This window comes from Halichoerus grypus, chromosome X (genome assembly GCF_964656455.1).
Source record: "Halichoerus grypus chromosome X, mHalGry1.hap1.1, whole genome shotgun sequence".
NCBI classification, from domain to species: Eukaryota; Metazoa; Chordata; class Mammalia; order Carnivora; family Phocidae; genus Halichoerus; species Halichoerus grypus.
In genome coordinates, this window is record NC_135727.1 from 126,865,991 (window position 1) to 126,878,136 (window position 12,146).

The window sequence follows — 12,146 nt, forward strand, 5'->3', positions numbered from 1 at the left end:
ACTGGCGTGAGCTTCATCTTTGCGGCAAATGAAAGGGACACTTCTCCAGAACCTCCATTCAAACTCTCAAAGAGCTCTCTGAGGAGCTGCCAGCGCTGGGGACATAGGCTTGATTCAGAAGGTCTGGCCGGTGAAAACACAGAGGTCTAGAGTTCCCTTCCCAATGAGATGGCAGCCTGCGGTTGCTGGCTGGGGCGTCGGGGAGTCAATGTGAGGGATTCTGTCAAGCCTGGCAGCGGCCCTGCCCCAGGAGGGAGCCAACAGGACCCCCGGGGCAGGTGACGCCATCTCGGCCCCACTGGAGGCAGTCCAGTCGGACAAAACAAGTGTCCTTCTATGAAATGTCCGTTTGGACGATGGAGCTGCAACAAAGAGGGAGCTATGTGAGCAGGGGCAGACTTACCGATCAGGAACGTGTGTCCGAACCCCACTTCTCATCTCAGTGTTTGCACTTACCAGAATGTGGTTGAACGAGCACGTCGGGGGAAGAAGACATGCATCTTGGCTTCGGTCTCGCATATGTAAAATCGCTCCAGGAATGAATAGGCTGTGCTGTTTGCTTGCCAGGCCCTTCAACCGGGATGAAGACACAAAACATCATTGTTGGCTGCGGACAGGAGGTCCCAGCCCGTGAAACTTTCCAAAGACTGGGGGCACAGAACTCTCTTCATGCCAGAATACCTGAAAAACAGGAGGAAAAAAAAAAAAAACACTTAGCAGCCGTTTACATCTGTTCATTTTAGGTTAAGGACCAAGATTTGTGGAAGAGTCCTTTCCTTCAAATGGAAATTTACCTCTTTAAATAGTTCCCTCTGAAGAACATGAATTAGCAGAGGTCTGCTGATGGGAACCATCTGCAATTTGGAGGCAACATCCTCTGCCAGAAACACGGAAGAAATAAAAACAAAATAACAGCGAAACACACACACATGCCCCAACCACTCATTCAAAAAAAAGAAAAACTTCAATGAAATGTAGATGACCCATTTATCCTATCAACACTCAAGCCTGGCAGGTTGCTAATTAGAACAATGTAAGGCAGGTTCTGTTAAATTCAAGGTTTACATTGAAGAATATGTTCAAGCTGCCGTGATTCAGTCCTCTAAAATACACTCTCGAGCAGGTCTGTTAGAGTGTGGCCTCTCCCATGCCCAATCTTGGGCAAATCTGGTTTGATTTATGAGAACTCTGAAGAGACCATATTCAGGGCCCGCCAAGTGGTCTCCTCTGTCGTGAGGCTCACAGAGCTGGTTGCCGTGTGGGCCTCACTCCCGTCCTGGGAGGCATTCTCCACGGCGGAGATGGGTGACAGCAGTTGGGCTCTTCTGTCCGGGCTCCTTTTTTTTTTTTTGGTTGTTTCTTTTTTCTTTCCATCAGAAAAAGGAGAATCACTTTTTACTTGCAAGCAAAATGTCTTTTTCACTAAAGAAAATGTCTGTTTTCCTTTTGCCCATCTGTCACAATTTTATCTCATGAAAATTACACTTTTTTTGTGGCCTTTCTTTACTCCCGGATAGCAAACACATAGAGTTTAATATGAAACAAATAATCGAGAAAAAGGAACACATGCAAATCATCTTTCTATGATTCATCTTCTTCCGGCAGACCTTCCACAAGGAGATTCAGAGGCTCCCTTTGTGAATATAGAGCTCCATTAGGAAAGGTCAGCTTTTCTACACGCTAAAAAAGCATCCTGCTGATTCGAGAACAGATTCCCTGGGATAAAGTTTTAGGGTCAGTGTTGACGGGAAGGAGCTTATGAAACAGTTCTGATGGGGTAAGCTGTTGCTGCAACGAAGAGATCAAGAGACAAAGAAGCGCGTGATTCCTCCACCTGGACAATGGAATGGATAATGCACCGTAAGATAATTATGCACAGAGCTTACCACGACTCTGCAACACGCCCTCCACACCGCCGGCCTGTAAATTAGAACAAAAGAAGGCCGCGCTTCCTGGATCTTCGAAAACTGGCCGTGTCCGCAGAGGAGAACTGACGTCTCAGAGAACCAGCACGTGCCATGCAGGGGGAACAGGTCCACTGCAGAGAAATGTACGTGTGACGGAGTCCCACGGGAAGCTACCCTATCCGGACGTAGCTGCAGTCGGGATACTCCTCTCTCCTTTTCTCTTGTAGCACGGAGATCTGAGCGATGAACCAATGTCAACCCATTTTTTCCTCTGGAACTTTCAGGCCACCAAAATAATAATAATAATAATAATAATAATAATAATAATAATAATAATCAGCTTCTTTCTTTCAAAAGAAACAAGTGATGCTCTGTGCAGAAGAAAATTTCACCCTGCTGCAAGAATGAGAGTCAGACTGAGAAACAAAACACAACACGACAGCTAAGGGAAAACAGAATCCAAATGGTACACCTGGGGCCAGACGACCACAAAGAAAGATTGAGATTCCATCCCGTGATGGGGCGTGGGGTTGCTCTCTGCCAGCACCTCCCTGATAATATGCCTAGAATTTCCGGCTCATACGTCCTTGTGTTGGGACTGGAGCCTCACGCCGCACCAACCTCTCAGAGGTGGTTCTGCCCCCGTGGAACGCAGTGGCTTCTGGAAGAAGCCATACGGTAAATGTGAATATCCTCTGAGCGCCAAGTTTAAAGGCCGTCGTGCCAACAGCAGGTCTCCGGTGGCTCTGAGGGGACGGGTCCTGTTCAGGAGAGCTCTGTTGACAGTCCTGGGAGAGCTGAGGCTGGGGACAGGCAGAGGCAGCCAATGTCGAGGAGAGGATAGAGTCGCCGAGAGGAGCCGGCTCCTTAAGGAGACGCTGGCTAGAAGGAAAATGGACAAAGCCAGAGCTCCGAGACTGCGCGTGCCGAAGCTCGTGACCGTTTTTATGCCGTGTAGGGGTAGCTCTGCTTCCATTTCCTGGCTACGTCCGATGGAATCCTAATGCATGCTGCACGACAAGCAGAGCATTTTTATTTTCACTGAAAAAGATGCACCTGATACGTTAAAAATTTAAAAAAGAAATTTGCTTAGTTGGGGTATAGCTGAATTTTATTACACTAATTTGGAATTTATTAGCTCTGTGAAGTTAAATGCTTCCAGGTGGCATAAGGAAGGCTTTTAAAAACTGGATTTTAAAATTCATAGTGGAGTCAGTTGGCCTAAATAATTAAATGAGAGTGAAAAAATGTTTCAGTTAATGTAGTTAAATGCCTTCACCCAAATCTTGACATGAAAAACAGTCCTTGGCAATGGGCCAATGTCATTGTATCAGAAGCTGAATGGGGCTGAGCACAGCTGTCAGGAAGGACACAGTCACAAGAGGGACACATTTCTTCGTTACTTACAATAAAGATGGCAGTCCTGTGACAATCTCCCACTCACCCACCTCTAGCCCATAAAAAAGGGAACATTGGAAATTCAAGGGAATTTGGTTACCCCAGTGCACGTCTGCTTATAACGGGTTATTATCCCCCTAATACCTTGTGGCACTAGGTAGGGAGGACAGTGCTTCTGGTATTTCATCCTATATGAAGGTGATTCCAAAAAATCTGGAGACTGATGGATGACAGGCATGCTACGTCATAGCTGCATGCCTGCTGACTTGTAGAACTTGACTTCTCTTCCTGCCCTGTTTGCAGGGCCATGTGTGTTGAAAGCCACTGGGAGCCTTGCTCACGTTGCTGAGAGTTTGAGGGTCTACATGAACACAGGGAGGGGTGCCTGCTGATGAACCGGAAAATTCTGAAGGCCAGAGCAATTCTGGATAGCAACAGCAAGGACAGGCTGCCTGGGTGGAGTTGCCTACATCCCTCACCTTGGTGAGAAGAGTACGCTTTTCCTTAGGTTACACGGAAAATGAGAAAGGGCACCAGGCTTTGTTCTGTCTTGAAGTTCTTATGCTCAACTGGTACAAACCCAGACGGCTCCAGCGATAGGAGCCTATGGGGGGGAATATTTGGTACAGGAGCGTGAAAGGTCAATGGGAAGCAAGGCTTGTTCATAATAGGGCAGCTGTGCAGTGCTGAGGACTCAATGGGTCCCTCTCCAAGAACTTCCATTGGCAACTCTGGAGCAGACCAGCATTTCACACTCAAATACCTGCCACACGGGTGCCTGGGTAACTTAGTGGGTTAAGTATCTGCCTTCGGCTTAGCTCATGGTCTCGGAGTCCTGGGATCAAGCCCCACGTCAGGCTCTGCACTGGGCGGGGAGTCTGCTTGTCCCTCTCCCTCTGCCCCTGCCCCCACTCATGCACCCTCCATGTGTGTGTGTCTTTCTCTCAAATAGTCTTTAAAAAACAAAAAAAACACCTGCCACAAAGTCAGCTCTGACCACCTGCCAACATAAGAGAACACGGAAATAGCAAGCCTAGTTCAGTGAACCAGTATCTCCACATTCTTTAAATTCTTTTCTCCCCTGCTCTAAATTAAGAGGCAAAGTGGAAAAAGAAGGCAGAGAGCAGAGTCAAACCATATAGTTTTCTCTTCTGCACGCTCCTGTGCTAAAGACTGGGTGAGGGAGTGATCGCCAAGACAGCATGGTACTGGCACAAAAACAGACATACAGACCAATGGAACAGAATAGAGAACCCAGATATGGACCCTCAACTCTATGGTCAAATAATCTTTGACAAAGCAGGAAAAAACATGCAATGGAAAAAAGACAGTCTCTTCAATAAATGGTGCTGGGAAAATTGGACAGCCACATGCAGAAGAATGAAACTGGACCATTCTCTAACACCATTCACAAAGATAAACTCAAAGTGGATGAAAGACCTCAATGTGAGACAGGAATCCATCAAAATCCTAGAGGAGAACATAGGCAGTAACCTCTTGGACATCGGCCACAGCAACTTCTTTCAAGATACATCTCCAAAAGCTAGTGAAACAAAAGCAAAAATGAACTTTGGGGACTTCATCAAGATAAAAAGCTTCTGCACAGCAAAGGAAACAGTCAACAAAATAAAGAGGCAACCCACAGAATGGGAGAAGATATTTGCAAATGACACTACAGATAAAGGGCTGGTATCCAAGATCTATAAAGAACTTCTCAAACTCAACTCCCAAAAAACAAATAATCAAGTCAAAAAGTGGGCAGAAGATATGAAAAGACACTTCTCTGAAGAAGACATACAAATGGCTAACAGACACATGAAAAAATGTTCATCATCATTAGCCATCAGGGAAATCCAAATCAAAACCACACTGAGATACCACCTTACACCAGTTAGAATGGAAAAATGGACAGGGAAGGAAACAACAAATGTTGGAGAGGTTGTGGAGAAAGGCGAACCCTCTTACACTGTTGGTGGGAATGCAAGTTGGTACAGCCACTTTGGAAAACAGTGTGGAGGTGCCTCAAAAAATTAAAAATAGAGCTACTCTATGAGCCAGCAATTGCACTCCTGGGTATTTACCCCAAAGACACAGATGTAGTGAAAAGAAGGGCCATATGCACCCCAATGTTCATAGCAGCAATGTCCCCAGTAGCCAAACTGTGGAAAGAGCCGAGATGCCCTTCAACACATGAATGGATAAAGAAGATGTGGTCCATATATACAATGGAATATTACTCAGCCATCAGAAAGGATGAATACCCAACTTTTACATCAACATGGATGGGACTGGAGGAGATTATGCTAAGTGAAATAAGTCAAGCAGAGAAAGTCAATTATCATATGGTTTCACTTATTTGTGGAACATAAGGAATAGCATGGAGGACATTAGGAGAAGGAAGGGAAAAATGAAGGGGGGGAAATCGGAGGGAGAGATGAACCATGAGAGACTATGGACTCTGAGAAACAAACAGGGGTACCATCCATACAGTCCTCTACATGAAGACAATGAGTGGCCCTTCTGATTCAATGTGACCAGCTCTGTTTTTATATGTCTGTCCATTAGGGTTTTACCCAATATGCCAGTTTATAAAAATGCTTCAGGATTTAAGATAAAAGTGAAAAAATCCTTGTCTCAGTGAGCCAGAATGTCCCCTATACATTCAGATTCTGGCTCTGTGTTTAACAAGGTCATCACACATACTGGAATTTTAACAGAAAGGCCAGTATGTACTCAGGAAGACTCAAAAATGTGGGTGGGATTTCATCTGACAAGGAAAATGTATATATTATGGAGCTTGTTCTGTCTGCCCCTCGAATCATACGGCAGTTTGCTGATAAGCCCTACTCCATTAATCCATGAGCGAGTCCTGCCAGTGATACATATTTATAGCCTTTTTTTTTTTTTTTAGGAAAAAAGAAATGAAACCTATAGTATGTCATGTAACATTTTGCGCTGTTACAGTTTATTCAATGCAATATAAAGTGGTTCATTTAAGTTAAAATATGACAGCTCTGTGAAATCGGATTATGATATAATTGGGCTTTATTTCACGGTGAGAAAAGTTTCATTCAAGAGGTCAATACCATATTAACTTTTACTGCTCTTCTCTTTTGTATCACATGCAGCGTGATGATCCAATCAATTTCATCATTCAGTTTATTTGACACAAAACCAATAGAACTGTAGACATAGATACATCATATGAGTCTAACTGAAATTCTTGCCCTGCTGTGAAATGCTACCAAGTAAGGAGGGAAATATTCACTCCTTAACGTATGAAATGTTACGGACTGAGCGGATAGTGACTAACTGGGTTTAAAGGTGCTTCCAACAAGGTCAGGTGACCTTGAGCTGGGTTTGGTAGGGTCTTGCCAAGAAGAGAATGGAATAAGATCCCAGATACAGGAAACAATTTGATGAACATGTCTCAGGAGTCTTCTCGTGTTTGGAATTTCCATCTCGTTCTTGGTTTCCTCGGGGGAAGGTGATAGGAGACATGGCAAGAAGAGGGGGACACGGGGGAGGTTCTGCTAGAGACAAGAAACAGCTAAACAGACTCTTCTCGGTTTTGCAGACTTCTCACATGATGCCAGCATGGTTGGGATTCGCCCTGCACATGATGGCAAGTCCCGGAAAGGCTTAGGCAGCGGGGAGAGGTGTTGTTCTACTGTCCCTTGGCAAGTCCAAGTTGCGCAGAAGAGAGAATACGCAGACAGCAGAGAAGACTTCCAGTAGGAGTGTATCAAGGTGAGGTTTGGCTATTCTCTGATCCTGGAGACAATCTTCTGTGGAAGTTCATGCCACTGAACCAAGTCTTACCAGGATTTCTATTGAGAATAATAGGATTCACTTTTGCTTGTAATAAAGTCATTTGAAACTGTTTAGATGCGTGACCCATTGTTTGGGTTTAAGTGCTTCTTTGTGGATAGATATGTGCATGTAGATAAACCAATAGATCAGAGACAGAGAAGGAGAGCTCATCTCTATATGTATGCCTATATTTTAAAAACAACTGATTTTAATTTACTGATATGTCTTAGAGTGAGAAGTTTTGAATTTTGTATTAACCTACAGAATTTAAATCCCAGACGAGCGAGTGAAGTATCAAATGTAGAATAACTTCAGGCAGGGTCCTAAAGATATTTCAAAATTACAGAATTACAAAAAGAAAAAATCAGCAATGTACATACCTAAGGTCAGACAACTATCAAGCGTATATTCTACGGAGCCCAGTACGAGACTGAATCTTTATGAATACAAGGATACAATTAACTCACGAGCGGCAAGTTTCTCTTGTTCTGATGAGTACGACAGAGGGGGATTTTGCTCTACACAAACTCTCTGCTGGCTAGCCAACTCCCAGTCCTCTTACTCTCTCTTGATTTTTAATAAAGCAAGCGTATGAACCAGCGCTGCACACCCACATTAGTGACCAGCAGACATTTAGATTTGGAACTCGTTCCAGCCTACAAGCTATTGTGATACATTCCGTTGGGCATGTACACATCTTAGTATTGCCGTAAATCTAATTCCTGCACGAGCATTACACCCTGTGTTGAAAAGTTCGGAGCGTTTGTGAGACCACTGCCGATAACAGTGTACTTATTTTATATGTTCACAGATAAGACCATGTTCACAGACAGACAAACCCACGCGCACACTTTCAAAATGCAGGCCTGATGGCAGGTCTGCAGGCAGGGTTGGGAGGGAAAACCTCCAGGGTAAGGACTTCCATCTACAAGTTCCACTACATTCAAAACTGGCCAAAAACCACCAATCTCTCATCTTTAAAATGATTCCCTCTTGACAAAAGAGAGGTTTGTTTCTTTGCGATATCTAGCAAACTAAAAGTCATGATTCTTCGAATAGGAAAATGATTTTGAGCTACATTTTAAAGTCAAATTAATGTCTGAAGTAGTTCTTTCTTAAGGAGATTAAATACAGGAACACAAACCCAAGTTTACTGAAAACGAGACTGATGCTTCACAGAAAAGAATGAGTTCTTCCTCCACGGGAACATTCACAGCAGGATCCCTTGAAATGGAGAAGTTACCTAGTGCCCATGCATACAGAAAGAGTTCAGACTCCTGATATGGGAATCCAGCATTGTATTCTATTATCAAGTAAATAACTTACACATAAACACAAAAACTCATTTCTGCTTAAACTATGACAGCCTCCAGCATTTTTCCTTCTTAGTGTTTGTCCACATCGATTGAGAGACAGTATTATGACATGTTGCCCACAGCTGCTTATGACCTTCTGACAGGCTCCAGAGACTCTGTTTCAAAGGTACCCCATCTAGGCTAACTACATGGTTTGAAGAAATAGCTTATAGGCTGGAACTAGTTCCAAATCTAAAGTCTTCTCCATATGTCTTTCTCACAAGTCATTTTTGGCTAGGGTTTTTGTCCGTGACATCATGTACCGCGGCTCCCTGTCCCATCACTGGTAACTGGAAGTGACAAAGCTCTAGAGATGATTAAGGCAGGAACGTATGCTTGTCATATGGAACTGGATGTTATTTTTTGATGAGCTTATAGACATAACATTTCATATAAAGAGGTGCCAAGGATGATCTAATTTGACTTGGACTTGGCTGATATTCCATGTTTATACTAGATGTAATAATATGCACGCAGCTCATCATCTGAAGAAAAAAATCAAATTTAAAATTTGATTTGTGAAAACACAAGCAGCAAAGAAAGCTGTAGCACTATTGTTATGACAATAAGATTGGATTGTGTTTGGGGGAGGGAATCCAGATTGGACTGTGTTTGGGGGAGGGAATCCAGACTGGACTGTGTTTGGGGGAGGGAATCCAGACTGGATTGTGTTTGGAGGAGGGAATCCAGACTGGACTGTGTTTGGGGGAGGGAATCCAGATTGGACTGTGTTTGGGGGAGGGAATCCAGACTGGATTGTGTTTGGAGGAGGGAATCCAGACTGGACTGTGTTTGGGGGAGGGAATCCAGATTGGACTGTGTTTGGGGGAGGGAATCCAGACTGGATTGTGTTTGGAGGAGGGAATCCAGACTGGACTGTGTTTGGAGAAAGGAATCCAGACTGGATTGTGTTTGGAGGAGGGAATCCAGATTGGAATGTGCTTGGAGGAGGGAATCCAGACTGGATTGTGTTTGGGGGAGGGAATCCAGATTGGACTGTGTTTGGGGGAGGGAATCCAGAAGAGCATTGTTCATAGCTCGCTATTGCCAGTGAGCGGCCTTCCAGAGTAAGGTGGGCAGACATTCCGCTCTTCTTGTCACCGTTCCTTTAAACAACAGGTGTTTATTACATCTGGAATCAAACTTCTCTCTTACAGAGGTTCTGTCATTTACCTTCTGCTCCTGAACTTACTCAGATTTCTTAATTATAATTAGCATGTCATCTTTCCTTAAACACAGAGAAATCTGGTGTCTCAGGTCAAGCTGCTGTAAGAGAAAGCCATAGGCTGGGAGGGAGGCTTATAGACAACAGGCACTTCCTCCCCTCAGTTCTGGAGGCCGGAGGTCTGAGATAAGGATACCACCATGGTTGTGTTTGGGTCCTCTTCTCGCTCTGTCCTCAATGGTGGAAGGGCAAGAGAGCTCTCTGGGGTCTCTCTCAATTAACCTCATTCATGGGGGCTTCTCCCTTATGATCTGGTCACCTCCCAAAGACCCCACCCCCAAATACCATCATATTGGGGGTTAGGTTTCAACATATGAATTTGGGGGGGATAAACATTTGGTCCATAACACTTGGTCTTTAACCAACTTTAATAACTAAAAGAAGAATCGTTGATGAGAAATCATCTGCTTATTACTCACTCAATAAAATTGCCTTTAATACACAAACAGTCCTTTAAAATGACCCTTTAGAAGTCTGTGTCTCTATCATGTCTGCTGGTAGAGGATAGGTAAGATAGATAAGATGACAGATTATATCATAGATTCTCTAGAGAGAGAAAGAGGGAGACAGACAGACAGAGTGAGAGGAGGAGGAGGAGAAGGGAGGGAGGGAGGGAAAACTGAAGAAGGACACTATGGACATCCAACTGTCCCGTGCTGTTAATTGGCTTCATTTCTGGACTAGCACGCATGCCCGGAGGTCTCCCTGGGGTCCTACTGAGCACAAGCTGAGACGGTCCGAGTCAGAATACCTAAGATGAGCGCTGTGCCCTAGAAGGGAGATGTTGTCAGGAAGAGAGAGTCCCCCCTGCAAGGAGCTGCTCAGCCCAGCGGGCAGCGGCGCTCCCAGGTAAGGTCAGAGATGTGTGGCTGCCCACAGAGGGCTGGGTACAGGAGGCGAGGAAACGCACACTTCTGGGTTTCTGCTCACACGACCTTTGGCAGGAAGACTACAGGCTGAAGAGCATTTCTTCACAAGCATCATTCATAGAAGGAGATCCCCCACTCCACTTGCAGAGGGCAAAGGTCAGGGGCATTTGGGGAAGATTTCTTGTGCTATTAGTGCTAAGTCATGACCATCAGCACTAAGAAAACTAAGGTGAAATATATGCTTTTCTGGTCATTAAAACGGATACAAATGTTCATAGTATAATTGATCTCCATCATAAATATAGTCATCTCATCAGGGATAATCTATGCCATTTTCTGACACGGGTAACAGGTGTATCATGTCATTTTTAAGACAATGAAAAGATGCATTAAAATCACTGGTCTGTGTTTTAAATTTAGTATTCCAACAGAAATGGAAACATAATGTTTATACTAGGCTCCATGAACAAGCAGGGGGACTGACACCACTTTGGTACCGCCAGAAGACAGGAAGATTACTCATACTGTTCCAAAGTTCAAAATTTATTATTAGGTGCTCAGCGAAATCAGGCAGTCAGAGAAAGACAAATACCATATGAGGCCACTCATATGTGGAATGTTAAGAAACAAGACAAATGAACAAATTAAAAAGAGAGAGACAAACCAAGAAACAGACTCTTAACTACAGAAAACGCACTGAAGGTCACCAGAGAGCAGGTGGGGGGCGGAAACAGGGATGAGGTGATGGGGATGAAGGAGGGCACTTGTGATAAGCCCTGAGTAATATACAGAGTTGTTAAATCACTATACTATACATCTGAAACTGATATAATACTGTATGTTAACTAAACTGGATTTAAAATAAAAAAAATAAACATAAAATATAAGGGAAACAAAAAAATATAATTAGGTTTCAGTTCTTAGTAAGGTTCTGTCTCCAAGTGATGTCATGTACTGTACACATTAGTCAAGAGATCATGAAAAACGTGTAGAAGGGATAAAATCTGTAAGAACAAGAGGAATGGTATTATTTCATCTGCATTTCAAAAGACTGGCATGGTATAAAATTAGCTTGTATATTTATGTGCATTTATCATGAAATCTGAACATCTGCTCTTCACTGAAATTCAAAAACAAATTACAGTGTTGCTGTTGGAAACTCTTGTCTGTAAATCTATAAGAATTTGAGGGATAGGCAATTGTCTTGTAAGAGACAATTAAATACTTCTGCCTTGTAGCAAAGAAATATGGAAAATGACTTTAGTTTGGGGGTTCTATAAGTATTGTTGAAATTTATTTTCAGAGCCCATATAACCATTGCGTTTTCTGCTTGTAACCAATAGGTTATAAAAGTAAAACCTTAATTATGGTTTCTGGATCATTCAATCAATCAACAGGATCTCGGCATTTAGTTTGACATTTCCTGAAATGGGTTGGGTGGCCCTGTGGGGCGTTGGCTGAAATGCCTCGGTGGACTGCCTTCCCTCAGGTGCTACGTTCAGGGACAGAAGTGTTTCTGTGTTTAGGGAACATGCAAAGGATTTCTACAGGACCCAATCCACTGGCACACTGTGACTTC

At 43.7% G+C, this 12,146-nt stretch overlaps 1 protein-coding gene across 1 annotated transcript in view; it reads right to left on the reverse strand.

Annotated features, from left to right (window-relative positions):
• Positions 1-12,146, reverse strand: part of LOC118532997 (uncharacterized) — a 541,221-nt gene that overhangs the window by 261,204 nt on the left and 267,871 nt on the right. Inside the window, exon 4 of the mRNA XM_078064053.1 lies at positions 457-681. Within this exon, the coding sequence (XP_077920179.1) occupies positions 573-681 (109 nt within the window). The 3' untranslated portion in view covers positions 457-572. The remainder of the gene's footprint in view (positions 1-456; positions 682-12,146) is intronic.